The sequence below is a fragment of the Oryx dammah genome, unplaced genomic scaffold, assembly GCF_014754425.2.
Source record: "Oryx dammah isolate SB20612 unplaced genomic scaffold, SCBI_Odam_1.1 HiC_scaffold_29, whole genome shotgun sequence".
In the NCBI taxonomy this organism is placed as follows: domain Eukaryota; kingdom Metazoa; phylum Chordata; class Mammalia; order Artiodactyla; family Bovidae; genus Oryx; species Oryx dammah.
In genome coordinates, this window is record NW_024070213.1 from 87,855,539 (window position 1) to 87,870,490 (window position 14,952).

Below are 14,952 nucleotides of genomic sequence, written 5' to 3' on the forward strand. Positions count from 1 at the left end.
AGCTGGGTGTTGTTTTTGCTTTGACTCTGTCTCTTCATTCTTTCTGGAGTTAGTTCTCCACTGATCTCCAGTAGCATATTGGGCACCTACTGACCAGGGGAGTTGACAGTGTCCTATCTTTTTGCCTTTTCATACTGTTCATGTAGACATTTTCCAATAGACATTACTTTGCCAACAAAGGTCCATCTAGTCAAGGCTATGGTTTTTCCAGTAGTCATGTATGGATGTGAGAGTTGGACTATAAAAGAAAGCTGAGCGCCAAAGAATTGATGCTTTTGAACTGTGGTATTGGAGAAGACTTTTGAGAGTCCCGTGGACTGCAAGGAGATCCAACCAGTCCATCCTAAAGGAGATCAGTCCTGAGTGTTCACTGGAAAGACTGATGTTGAAACTGAAACTCCAATTCTTTGGCCACCTGATGTGAAGAACTGACTGATTGGAAAAGACCCTGATGCTGGGAAAGAGTGAAGGAGGGAGGAGAATGGGATGACAGAGGATGAGATGGTTAGATGGCATCACCAATTCAATGGACATGAGTTTCGGTAAACTCTGGGAGTTGGTGATGGACAGGGAGGCCTGGCATGCTGCAGTCCATGGGGTCGCAAAGAGTTGAGCGACTGAACTGAACTGAACTGATTATTTTCATTCCCATCCCAAAGAAAGGCAATGCCAAAGAATGCTCAAACTACTGCATAATTGCACTCATCTCACACACTAGTAAAGTATTGCTCAAAATTCTCCAAGCCAGGCTTCAGCAATACGTGAACCATGAACTTCCAGATGTTCAAGCTGGTTTTAGAAAGGCAAAGGAACCAGAGATCAAATTGCCAACATCTGCTGGATCATTAAAAACCAAGAGAGTTCCAGAAAAACATCTATTTCTGCTTTATTGACTATGCCAAAGCCTTTGACTGTGTGGATCACAATAAAGTGTGAACAATTCTGAAAGAGATGGGCATACCAGACCATCTGACCTGCCTCTTGAGAAACCCGTATGCAGGTCAGGAAGCAACAGTTCGAACTGGACATGGAACAACAGACTGGTTCCAAATAGGAAAAGGAGTACATCAAGGCTGTATATTGTCACCCTATTTATTTAACTTCTATGCAGAATACATCATGAGAAACGCTGGGCTGGAGGAAGCACAAGCTGGAATCAAGATTGCCGGGAGAAATATCAATAACCTCCGATATGTAGATTGACACCACCCTTATGGCAGAAAGCGAAGAAGAACTAAAGGGCCTCTTGATGAAAGTGAAAGAGGAGAGTAAAAATGTTGGCTTAAAGCTCAACCTTCAGAAAACTAAGATCATGGCATCCGGTCCCATCAGTTCATGGCAAATAGATGGGGAAACAGTGGGAACAGTGGCTGACTTTATTTTTTGGGGCTCCAAAATCACTACAGATGGTGATTGCGGCCATGAAATTAAAAGATGCTTACTCCTTGGAAGGAAAGTTATGACCAACCTAGACAGCATATTAAAAAGCAGAGACATTATTTTGTCAACAAAGTCTGTCTAGTCAAGGCTTTGGTTTTTCCAGTGGTCGTGTATAGATGTGGCATAACCGACTCGATGGATGTGAGTTTGAATGAACTCCGGGAGTTGTAGATGGACAGGGAGGCCTGGCATGCTGCGATTCATGGGGTCACAAAGAGTCAGACACGACTGAGCGACTGAACTGAACTAAAACATGTAGAAAAAGAAGAATCTTAGAAGGGAGGAAAGGGTTCACAGGGGCTTAAACTCTATAAAATTTTCCTTGTTAAGAATAAGATAGGGTAAATGTTGATATTTCTGAAAGCAGTGTATTAGGTAACTGTTACATTACTTTTTATACTTTATGTTAGAAATATTTTAAAATCCCCCATGGTCCTTCTTTATTGTAAATAAAACATTTTAGAACAGTTTTCAATTGGCTGAGAAGTTTCCAGTATAGTATAGACTTTCCTATATACCCTGTATCCTATTTCTACTACTGTTAATATATTACATTATTAATACCCTGGTAGATAGTATGGTACAATTGTCAAAACTGAAGGACCAGCACTGATGCATACTATTAGCTAAAGTCCAGGGTTTATTGAGATTTCTGTTGTCCTTTCGCTGTTCCAGGATTCCCATCAGATACCACATTACTTATAATCATTATGTCTCCTTATGCTCTTCTGGTTTGTGACAGTTTCTCAGACTTTTTTGTTTTGATGGCCTTGAAAGTTTTGAGAAATATTGGTCAGGTGTTTTGTAGACTATCTCTCAATTTGTTTTTTTTTTCCACCTGGTTAGACGAGCTATGGATTCTGGGGAGAAAGACAACAGAAGTGAAACACCGGTTTCATCCCATAGGATCAAGGTTCATACTCTCAACAGGACTGATAATGCTAATTTGTATCACCTAGCTAAGGTGGTGTTTGCCAGGTTTTTCCATCGGAAAGTTTTTGTTTCCTTTTTCCATACTGTATTCTTTGGAGTCAAGTTACCAAATAGAGCCCACACTCAAGTGGTGAGAAGTTAAACTCCACCTCATAGAAGGCAGGAATAGTTCCCTAAGTTACCTGGAAGTCTGCATATGGAAAATTTGTCTCATAGTTTTTATTTATTCATTTTTGAATTTCATACAATTTTCTTTTTTCTTGTTCTTATTGGAGTATAGTTGCTTTACTCTGCTATGTCAGTTTCTGCTGTAAAACGAAGTCATTCAGCGACATGTATACATATATCCCCTCTGCTTTGAATTTCCTTCCCATTTAGGTCACCACAAAGCACTGAGTTCCCTGTGCTGTACAGTAGGTTCTCAGTTATCTATTTTATACATAGTAGTGTATATACATGTCCATCCCAATCTCCCAATTCAACCCCCGCTTCTCTTTTGGTATTCTGTGTGTTTGTTCTTTACCTCTGTGCCTCTATTTCAGCTTTGCAAATTAAGATCAACTGTACCACTTTTCTAGATTCCCACATATGCATTGACATATAATATTTGTTTTTCCCTTTCTGATTTACTTCACTCTGTGTGACAGTCTCTATTCCATCCACATTTCTGCAAATGACACAATTTTATTCCTCTTTCTGGCTGAGTAATATTCCATTGTATATACTTAACAGCGTCTTGCTTATCCATTCCAGTGCTGATGGACATTTCTGTTGCTTCCGTGTCCTGGCTATTGTAAATAGTGCTGCAATGAACATTGGGGTTCATGTATCTTTTTGAATTATGATTTTCTCTGGATATATGCCCAGGCGTGGGATTGGTGCTTCCCTGTAGTTTCTTTTTAAATTAATGTTGTACATAACTCTGTATAGGTTGTTATTTGCTTTACTCCTACAGATGTAACCCTCCAAACAGAAGGCTTGTTTGTTTGTTTTTACCCATTGTTATACATTCATTCCATAGAGTGAAAGAGAAATAGTAAATGGACTGATCTCACCTCTGACCATATTATAATCTTTTTATCTCTAAGTCTATAGCTATGGTTGAAGCAGCTATGATCATAATGGGGATTGGATCATGCAAATTGATTGAATATTAGCATTTAAAGTGTTCAGCTAGTTTATTCTATTTTTCTACTGCCTGCCAGCATCTCACTTACGTTCATAGTGAGAAAAGATGCCTTTCCTTTTAAAGTATACCTCAGCCTCTCCTGGTAATATGTCACAGCACATTCTGGAGGAGATCATTCTTTCTAATACTTTTCTGAGCCATGCCAGATTGAAGAGAGCCTGTTGTAGGTTCCTTTTGTTTCTCCCGTGGTTTCAGATGAACTTAACATAAAAATCTCCACACTAATCTTAAGATGTTGGTTCATCTCACACAAGCTTTTTGCTTTATGGAATGTCTTCCAGTTTACACAGGGCTTTCTTACATAGTTTCAATTATAAGTAGGTTTTCTGTAACCTTGATTTTCCTAATACTCAGTTTAGGGTCGCAAGTGAGAGCCTGTTAACATGAATGCAAACAGTCCTGTCCCTTCCACCTGCCGGTGAGAGATTCTCTGGCAACACCCTTCCTCTGTGCTTCACCCAGCTCACGCACCTTTTGGATATTCCTAGGAGCTGGGTCACAAACCATTCCAGGTTGCTGCCTTCTGCCACCACCTTCAGGACTCTGACTGTGTCCAGGCTTTTGTTGGCCAGACTTCCTACTTCCACTGTTCTTTGGGGGTAGAATTATCAAGAGCCCCAGCAGGGTTCTCAGGATGCTCCTCATACGTCTCCCTTATCAGGGAGGAATGTCTTTCCCAGAATTCCACCTCCACACTTCCTCTTCCTCAGTGGCATTCCCTTCAGGTACCCTGGTGGGAGTGGGGCACTATGCTAATGCCTGGGTGGCAAGTGAGGCTGAGTACCTGGCACTTTTAGCCTCTGTGGTGGTGGGTGGGCTCTCTAGACAAAGTAGAAAGGAGAGGAAACGGGCTTTGGGTAGACGGTTCACGGCCTCTGCCATGGCCCACTCAACTGCAACAAACTTTTCTTCCATTATAAACAATTAAAAACGTGTAGAATTCACTTACAGGGCTTCCCAAATGGTGACAGTGGTAAAGAATCTTTGCCTGCCAGTGCAGGAGGTGCAAGGACACGGGTTCAATCCCTGGGTTGGGAAGATCCCCTGGAGCAGGAAATAGCTACCCACTCCAGTATTCTTGCTTGGAAAATTCCATGGACTGGTGGACTATTCCATGTCCAGGATGTCACAAAGAGTCAGACACAACTGAACGCACACACACAGAACTCATTTACGTGAAATCTCATCTATCCCTCAAAGGAAGACAACCCCAAGATTATGCAGCTCTCTCCTCCAGCTCCTCTGGGTCCAGGACCTCTGGGACTATGCAGTCTTCTCTTTCAGATCTGAAATGATGCCTTGTGGACCAGAATCCTGGAGTTTCAAGGCAAGTTAACTGTCTTCAACACATCCAATAGACCAATGTTTCTCAAAGTGCAGTTCTTACACTAGCAACAGCAGTGTCACCACAGAACTCATTGGATGTGAAAATTACTGACTGGGCAACATCCCAAAGCTATGAAATCAGAAAATCTGGGTTATATCTGTGAAATTGCTGGTACAATGTAATTTTAAAGGTTTGGGGCCTCAAACTATAGGGAAAGCTATCTTCTCTTTTGTGTTTTCCTAAGCAAAAAAAGAAAAGAAAGAAAAAAAGGATAGTGTTTCCTGAGAAATAAGTGCTAACTTTAGAACTCTGTATATTAAGCAGCCTGTTCTTTCTCAGTAGCAGTACAATAAAATGGTTAGAAACTGGAGGTTTGATTTTCGAGTGCCTGGATTTCAATCTTATCGCCGCCACACATTAGCTATGGGACCTTAAGCAAGTTAAAATCTCCATGCCTCATTTTCATCACCAGCAAAAGTAGAAACTAACAGTATAGTCCCTTAAAGGGATTGTGTGAAAATTGATTTAATGTATTTAGTGTTTAGCACTGTACTGGCCCTTTGTTTAAAATGTAATATGTAATATTTAAGTAAATATAATATTTTCCTTATATCCCCTATTGGTAAGTCTGCTGATGTTAAGAATGAAATAAGTTCTTTTTAAAAAAATCTCCTCCAGCATCTAGCAGGGTGAAACAAATGCTAGATATTCAAAAAATGACAATGTGAGACATAGAGTGCATGAACAAAAAAGAATTTAAGTTAATGTAAATGTAAATGCAATTAATGTAAATAAAAAGACCTCTTGGTGCAAAAAAAAGAAAAAAAAAAGAAACTCTGGGTTGGATCTACCACTTGGTGTTTACTAAACTTTCCCTGTGACTGATGCATCCTGAAGTTTGAGAGTCACTGCAAAAGACAAAGCCAGAAAGGGAAGTGTAAGTACAATAATACTTCCATTCAGGAAAGGAAATATGGGACTTCCCTGGTGGTCCAGTGGTTGAGAATCCACCTTCCAATGCAGGGGACATGGGTTCTATCACTGGTCAGGGAACTAAAATCCCACAGGCCAAGGACAACTAGGCCCACATGCTACAACTAGAGAGGCCTGTGTGCCCCCACCACCAGGATACAGCACAGCCAAAACAAATTAGTAAAATTTACAAATAGAGACATGAATATAGAAAGTATACATGTAGGGATCTTGCTCTCTCCTTTAAAAAAAAAAGATGAGAAAATATGCAGTAGACCCCACTCTGAGCACATGCCACAGCCCATGTTTCTTAGTTTTGCTGTGTAACAAGACTTAGTGACACACAGTGGCAACCATCTGCGTTCATGTGCTTTGGCCACGTGGGCTGGGCTCAGCGGGGCTTACCTGTGGCCCTAGGGTCAACTGGCAGGCTACGGCCTCATGTACAGCTAGCAGTTGGTTGGGTTTTGCCGGGAGTGATGAGGGTAGCTGGGCCATACCTCTTCTCATCTAGTAGCCCAGCTCCCACTCAATCACAAGACGGTGGTCTCAGAGTTTCCAAATGCAGAAAGAAAGAGGATAAGCAACAAGCACTTGCCGAATCTCTGTGTCATGTTCCCTATTGTCTCATCAGTCAGAGCAACCATGTGGCCAAGCCCCATGTGTAGGAGGGCGTCTACATCAGGCCAAGCCCCATGTGTAGGAGGGCGTCTACATCAGGTCAAGCCCCATGTGTAGGAGGGCGTCTACATCAGGGTCGGGAATACTTGGGATGGGGGGGGTGCACATTTTTGCAGCCATTTCTGCAAACACTTCACCGTACTGCCTGGCAGGATTAGTGAGGGTGCCCTACCTTGGCAGATGGAGTAAGTTTGCTAGTCTGGCAGCCTCTGGTTCTGAGCTCCAGGAGTAACATGGTTGTTCATTGTCCTTCACTGGCATGCTATGCCATGCTACTATGTATGGGCTGTAGGTATATGTCTGTCTTGGGGGCTGCACAGTTTGTTGCTGTGTCCCTATTGGTAGGAATTGCAAATTATAGAGATTTAAGTGTTGAACAGCTGGAAGTAGTTACAGCCACATTTGGAGTGTCTTTGGCAATACATCAGCTGCAAAAACTTAGTGGGCTTCTGGACTGTTCAACCCAGTGAATTCCATGTGCTGATAAAGCAGGTAAAGATTGTGTCTAGACGTGTGCTGTCCAATGCAGTAGCCACTAGCCAGAATTAGTCACTGAACACTTGAAACGTAGCTAGTTTTGAGATGTGCTATTTCTTCTTCTTGATATAACTACTAGAATATTAATATTATATCTCTGGTCACATTGTATTTCTGTTGGTTGGCAGTTAATCTCCGTTGAAGCCTGAGAATTTTGGCCTTGTATTAATCATTCTTTCCAGTAAATAACACCTTCTCTTTTAGCCTAAACGTGTGTTCCTTGAAACAAAAAAATATGTATTTATTTATTGGGCTGTTTTGGGTCTTAGCTGTGGCATATGGGATCCAGTTCTCTGACCAGGGATCGAACCTGGGCCCCCTCCCTGCATTGAGAGCAGGGGAGTCTTAGCCACTGGACCACCAGGAAAGTCCCTCTTGAAACAATTTGAAAGTGGTTCTCTGGAGAGGGAGAATTCCAAGAGGCCAAGGATAATAAGCTGGCTGTCTTTCTAGGACCTAACCTCGGAAGTCACATAGTGCCTTCTGTATCATACTCTACTGGTCAAACCAGTCAGAAGTCCAGCCAGATTCAGGGAAGGGAACATGGCCCTCAGTTTTTATTTTTGGTTGCACTGGGTCTTCACTGCTCTCACTGTGCTGGCAGGGGCTAGTTTCTAGTCGCAGCGCGGGGCTTACGGTGGTGGCTTCTCTTCTTGTGGAGCACGGGCTCTAGGCAGGTGGCCTCAGCAGTTGGGGCATGTGGGCTTAGTTGCATTAGTTGCCTCTCAGCATGTGGTATTTTTCCAGACCAGGGATCGAACCCATGTCCCCTGCATTGGCAGGCGGATTTTTTTTTTCTTTTTTGTATTCTTTAAAAAAAAGTTATGAAAGATTATAACTGTACAATATTGAGAAGTATAGAACAAAATACAATTACTGGAGAATAACTGCTCTACAGTATTGTGTTGGCCTCTGTCACACATCAACACAAATCAGCCACACCTATACGTATGTCCCCTCCCTCCTGAACACCCCAGCCCATCTCCCTCCCCAGCCCATCCCTCTAGGCTGTCACAGAACACTTCGTTGGGCTCCCTGTTTTACACAACAAATTCTCACTTGCTATCCGTTTGACATACAGTAATGTATATGTTTCCATGCTATTCTCTCAATTTGTCTTACTCTTTCCTTTCTCCACTGTGTCCCCAAGTCTGTTTCCTATGTCTGGCAGGTGGATTCTTAACCACTGGAGCACCAGGGAAGCCCTGGACCTCACTTTTTGGATGGGAGGAATGTCAACAAATTTGCCACCATTAAAAAAAAAAAAAAAAGTTGCCACAGTCCTCATTGTAAACCAGAGGACAGATATACTTACATTCCCACAGATTTTTCTTACATTGTTGCAGTTAAAAGGAAATTTCAAACTCTACTATCCAATCAGGCATGATGTTACACTCCTTTTTCCAAGCTGAAATTCTTTTCTCAGCCTAAAAAAAATTTTTTCCCCCTTCCAGCCCATGAAGTACCACAGAATAGATGCTGAGGCCTTAACTCTCAAAGCACCAATTCTGGACCAGCATGGAAGGGGGAAAAAAAATACTGGAATTCTCTCAAACTGTATGGGGAGATTTGGCATTTACATAAAAGACAATACTGTTAAAAAATGGCAATTTAAAGCAACTGTCCCAGTGCTACTGCTAAGTCACGTCAGTCGTGTCTGACTCTGTGCGACCCCATAGACGGCAGCCTGTCAGCCTCCCCGGTCCCTGGGATTCTCCAGGCAAGAACACTGGAGTGGGTTGCCATTTCCTTCTCCAATGCATGAAAGTGAAAAGTGAAAGGGAAGTCGCTCAGTTGTGTCCGACTCTTGGCGACCCCATGGACTGCAGCCCACCAGGCTCCTCCGTCCATTGAATTTTCCAGGCAAGAGTACTGGAGTGGGGTGCCATTGCCTTCTCCCAACTGTCCCAGTAGTTTCTGGTAAATACACCCACAGGTCTAGACTTCCCTGGTGATACAGTGAACTCGAATCCGCCAGCCAATGCAGGGAGTATGGGTTCAAGCCCTGGTCTGGGAAGATTTTTACATTCCATGGGCAACTAAAGCCCACGGGCCACAACTGCTGAGGCCCACCGGCTGCAACTACTGAAGCTCAAGTGCCTAGAGCCTGCGCTCCACAACATTAAGAAGCCACTTCAGTGAGAAGCCTGTGCAAGGCAGTGAAGAGGAGCCCCCTCTCACCGAACTAGAGAAAGCCAGCACACAGCGAGAAAGAGCAACCAAAAATTTAAAAATAAATACGTAAGTAGTAAAAAATACATACAGGTCTGGATCCTTAAGTTGAATTAAAATACTAATACTTTTGGAGCACCTATTAATGATACATCGAGAATGATAAAAAGATAAAGAAGACAAAGTTCTCCTCTGGGAAGAGGTCAGAAGTCTAGGCAGGAGGACGCAGATTCTCCTCCTTCTGTCTTAAATGCTAGAACTGAAATAGAAACATAGCTGGCCAGGCTCTACTGTCCATGGGATTCTCCAGGCAAGAATATTGGAGTGGGTTGCCATGCTCTCCTCCAGGGGATCTTCTAGATCCAGGGATTGGAACCTGAGTGTCTTACATGTCTTGCTTTGGCAGGCGGGTTCTTTGCCAATTAGCGCCACCTGGGAAGCCCCTTAGAAACAAAGAGCTCCTGGTAAATGTGACCAGGAAGCCCCAGTGAAAAGAACTGCCTGAGTTCAAGTCATTATGAACGGGTGGTGTCAATTAGTCCGGGAAACGAATAAAGGGACAAGATAAAAGTATACACTATTAGGTGCAGAGAACTGCCAAAAGCAAGACCTGGGGCCCCTGAGAACTCCTTCCTCGCGAGTTCGTAAAAGGTAAACGTCCGGGTCCACAGCAACACAGTGAGCCCATTTCTCTGGAGAGAAATCGTGGCAGCGGGCTTGGACTCGTAGTTTCAGGAATCTGCCAGTAGAGGGCGCCATCAGCACGGGAGTCCGCAGCTTGACTCGCCTGCGGAGGCGGTGCGTCCTGGGTCCGGGGGCGGGGCCGCCGGGCTCACGTGACCCTTGCTCATGGCGGCGGCGGCAGTGGGTGCGCTGGCGGCGCTCGGCGGCCGGAGCCGGATCCTGTAGCCGGGGTGTGGGCCCGCATCAGTCCGTCCCTCCTTCGGCCCCCTCGTTTGTCTTCCGGAGTGTGGCTGGTAGAGCCGGGATGGCGGAGCGAGGCCTGGAGCCCTCGCCGGCTGCGGTGGCGGCGTTGCCGCCCGAAGTGCGGGCGCAGCTGGCGGAGCTGGAGCTGGAGCTCTCGGAGGGTAGGAGCCGGGCGAGGGAGCGGGCGCCCGGGCGCCGCTGCGGATCGCGGCGAGGGGAGACCGGGTCCCCACCGCGCGCCCTGGTGGCCGTGCGGGCAGAGGGGAGGAGGGTGCCGGAAATCTGGCCTGGGCTTCACGTGAAGGGTCGCTCTCCTCTCCTACCCCGGAAAGTGGCTTTCCGTGTGGTTCATTGTGTTCTCTGGGAGCGGGGGAGCCGGCGCTGGGGGGAGAGGTCTTCTTCAGGCTCGGGCTGCTTCTGCGCTCCCTGTCCCCCCAAACCCCAGACAAAGCTGTGTCCTCCCGCTTCAGGCTTCTGCCCGGGCGCCGGGGCACGGTGGGGGCGGGGTGGGGGGGGGAGGCCGCCGGCGGGGTGGCTGACAGCTTGCTCCTGTCCTCCTGTACTCTTTTCCAGGGGAGGGCCCCACGCCTGTTTCAGCTCCCCTTCCCCCCTTCAGAAAAAGAGAGAGACACAGGGGAAATCCGCCAGCATTTCTTCTTCCTTGTTTAACAATGCGAGATGCCTCCCCAGTGACAGGAGTGAGATAGAAGCGGGGTGGGCCGCTGAGGGTCCTGAGGAGGCCAGAAGCAGTGGAATTAACCCAGAGAGAGACACACGGGGCGGCTTTTAGACCACCTTTGTCAAAAGGGTTGTTGTTGATGTTTTTTTCTTCCCTCGGTGCCTGTATTCGGGCTGAATTTTCCGCATCCGATCACCTTTTGGAATCTTAGGAGAGAGGTGGCTACCGGTTACATGCAAATCCTGGCCGGCACGGTCTTTCTTTTGACAATGGATTGTTACAAGGACGCTTGGATTGGTTTTGAGAATTAAAAGAATGGAATAAATCGAGCCACTATTATTCGAGAAGTCCCTGGACAACAATGAGAGAAACGCTGCCCTGTTGTGGGCATGTGATCAGGCTTCTTGTGCAGTTGTGATCAGTTCTCCATAAAGTTCCTGTTTTTGTCACAGGCTGCCTCTGAGACAAAAGCAGCATTCTCTCCAAGCTTGATATCAGTACTGTGGTGGTGCCCCCAGAGTTGCATATTCGTCTTGAGTTCTTTGCCAAAGGCCCTCTCCACTAGCATTTTTCAAGTGGATTAAAAATTGCTGATTGGAAAAGAAGAATGTGACAAGTTTCCAGGAGAGTTTTGACTTTTTGTTTACTTATCAAGGCATTCTCTCTACACACCCTCTCCCCCCATCCTTTACAGTAAAAAAAAAAAACCAAAAAAACAAACAAAAAAAAACAAATAGATTTGAGTGTTATAAAGTCACTTGGGCATGGAGGGAAATAATTATTTTTAATAACCTTGTTAGGGTTTCCCAATGTATAGGGAGGTGCCCTTTTCGTTTATACTCAATTAGCAACGTATTATTTTTCAGTTAATCAGTTGGGAAGTTACTCTTTGGCCAGTCCCCAGTATCAGTTGTGGTGGATGAGTCTGTTTCTGTGAAATGTTCAGGGCATTGCTATCTTGATTCTACCTCTCAAAATACCTCATTCTTCTAGACTAAAGCATTGTCATTCAATCCATGATGACTTTCATTCAAATTGGACTTTTAAACCAAGTTAGAGTAACACACCAGCTATCTTTGATTAGCTAGAAGGAGAGAAGTTTGGCTGGATGTTTGCGTCAGAAAGAGATTAAATATAGGAGTTAATTGCTTTTACATGGAGAGGGAAATCCTGGAAGCTCCTTATTCTTGGTGTATCTGCTTCCAGCTGATTATTGTTTACTTCTCTGGTTGTTTCTAGAGATGATTCCAAGGAACTGTTTCTAGGACTCATATTGGCTAGCCCACCTTTCTTTGAAGAAGGTGTGAAACTCCTACAGATTGTAAGGCTAAGCCTTCAGCATTTTTCAGGACAAGTGCATGGTTTGTTTCCTGTTGCAGGATTGTTTTGGTTTGGCATGTGGCTGAGATTTGAAATGGTTTCTTAAAGATTTATACTACATTATCCGGTATTTCATCTCTTTTAACGACGGAAAACTGGAAAAAATACAGTTGAAAAACCTCAGGCCTGCAGTGTCAGCATCTTGACCATCTGTTTGTCTCTCTTGCTTAAAGTACAGAGAATGGTTGACTGGAGAAGTAGGTAGACATTTTTAGGAATTCAAGTGAAGTTGAGACCACCACCAGCAATCCCCAAATCTATAGCACAGTGTTATTTGTGATGTCTGTTAGCGTATTTTGAAGGGACCTTTGTTTGTTTTACATTTTCTCTACAGTTACTGCTCTGACAAAAGTACTTTTTTCTTTGGGAAAAAAGATACTTTTAACTCTGTTTTATTGTGTGTGGTTGGCTTTTCATTTATCTCGGTTCAGGCTGTAGTGGGTCCTAATTATAGCGGTTGCCTGAGCTGTATGCCTTTAAAGAATTTTCTCTGTGCTCACTTGTGTTTTCAGCTGCAGGCTTGGGTCGCAGATGAGCCAGCTCTGCGCTGGAACGCAGGTTGTGCCTCCCTGGGCTGTTTGCCGCAGAGCGTGTTGCAGAGCCCAGTGCTGTGGCTGGTGCTGCGTTCAGGCGGGTCACTGTGGGCTTGGCACTTCAAGCTGCCCGCATTTGCAGCAGAAAGAACAGGCCAGCGCTGTCCGGAGAATCATTGAAAACTGAACTAACACCTAGTCACAGGCTTTTCTGTAGACTAATTGAATAGGTAGGAGGTTTCTATAAGTATTCTCATAACTGAAATTTTTTCATGACCTACATGTACTATTATATTTTTTATATATTTGGCAATGAGCTTTGTTGTCTGAACTTAAATCATGTTTTAGTCAAGTGTATGCACATAAAATAACACTAATGATGGGAATTTGTTTAAATTTATCTGATAATACATTGTATTTGTTTTATGATTTGATATGTCATTCGAGCCTCACTTTTTTTTTTTAAAATTGAACAGAACGGAAAACCAAGACTCAGAAAGGTTTAGTGTTTTGTCAGTGAGTATTAGCTCTCACTAATTAGTGCCAGTATCTTAAGCTGCCATATTATTGTGGCATGTTACCATTGAATGACTTAAATATCTGTATAGTTATTGCATAAGCTATGAAGTCTACTTTTTACTCTAAGCAAATGCCACAAAACAGTTGTATGTCGGGACTTCCCTGGTAGTCCAGTGGCTAAAACTCCAGGCTCCTGGTGCAGGGACCTGGGATCGATCCGAGAGCAGGGAACTAGATCCTATGTACTACAGCTAAAACCTCGTGCAGCCAAATAAATATTCAAAAAAACACAAACAAAGTTGTTGCCATAATTCTAAAGAGTCTTATGATTGTCTTTCTGAAATCTCTTTTAAAATCTATCATTCACTTACTTGATTGAGCAGACATTTATTTTCTGCTTACTGTGTGCTCCGGACACAGAGGTTAGCAGGGTACTGTATCCGCTTTCAAAGAGCTTTGAGTCTGAAAGGGAAATTACTTAAAAATGCCAACAAAACAGTTCATGAGACCAAAGGGTACATAAGAGTTTGTACAGAGGCTGCCTTCTAAGAAAAGAGGAAACTATCTGCTTTATCGCTGTGAAAAAGAAACAGCAGAGAACCGTAAGTACAGACCTGGACGCTGGTAGAGAGGGCTGTGATTAGCTTGGTGCAGCTCAGTCCTAAGTGTGGAGGAAGGAAGGCTGTCTGCGGCATATTGAGGAGGGGGCGGGGGTGGGAGTCTTTCTGCCTGAGAACAATCCCAGGGTGACAACTGGAAAGGTATTTAAGATAAAATAACACTTACAGGAAGGGATCCTCCCTTTTCTTGTTTGAACACTTCTCTGAGCACAAACACAACAAACCCAGACACATCCTCCCTTTCTCCTGTCTATTTCATGACATAACTCAGGGTCCTCAAAGCATGGTGCAGGTTGGCCTTGAAGGTGGAGGGTTAAGACATGGCCGCTTCCTAGGAATTGAAGTGCACCCCCTTTAGGAGGTGGGCAGAGGAGTTAAGAGGAAAGGGGAGAGATGCTGAGTTGAGATTGTGTTGCACAGTCTCCAGACTCCAGTTTAGAATTAAGCCACCAGAGAACTGGTAAATCCTTGCTTTACTTATCATGGAAAAGTGTGGCCCGTCCTCCTCAAGTATGTAGCATAGTCATGAATTCATAAGAAATACCTTTATCAGAAAGTGACATCTAAGCAGTTGTCTTTCCTAGTGTTAGAAGTACTAAGGAAAGCAGGTGTGTGGGTTTTTGCATAACCCAAACAGGGCATTAGCTAAGTGGTTTATTCTCTGGAACTTGCGTTATCTCTTTTTTTTCTGGTGGGCTGTGCTCGGCTTATGTTGGAACAAATCTTTAGGAATTGCTCGTCAGAGCCTGTGACACATAGCTCAGCAAACTTTGATGGTGGCAATTTTTAATTATTTGAGGGCACAGTTTCATTTTATAGGTCACTTGGTATCAAGTAGAGAAAAGCTGGTGGATGTTCTCTTGGAGTCCAAACTGGCTGTGAATGAAAAAAAAATTAGAGTGATTATATATAAATGGGTTTTATTTGTGACTGTCAAAAAACTAGAATGGTGGTAAACTGGTTTTGAGGGCAGTTCCAGAAAGTAGTGACAGACAAAGTCATTGGAAGGATGATTCACTTTACTGTAAAGGATGGCGCTTGTT

At 44.1% G+C, this 14,952-nt stretch overlaps 1 protein-coding gene and 1 long non-coding RNA gene across 2 annotated transcripts in view; one reads left to right on the forward strand and one right to left on the reverse strand.

Moving 5' to 3' along the window:
* Nucleotides 1-14,952, reverse strand: part of LOC120858222 — a 182,691-nt gene that overhangs the window by 28,861 nt on the left and 138,878 nt on the right. The gene's annotated exons all lie outside the window — the stretch shown is intronic.
* Nucleotides 10,240-14,952, forward strand: part of DIP2B (disco interacting protein 2 homolog B) — a 228,540-nt gene continuing 223,827 nt past the window's right edge. Inside the window, exon 1 of the mRNA XM_040234023.1 lies at nt 10,240-10,339. Coding sequence (XP_040089957.1) covers nt 10,240-10,339 — 100 coding nt within the window. The remainder of the gene's footprint in view (nt 10,340-14,952) is intronic.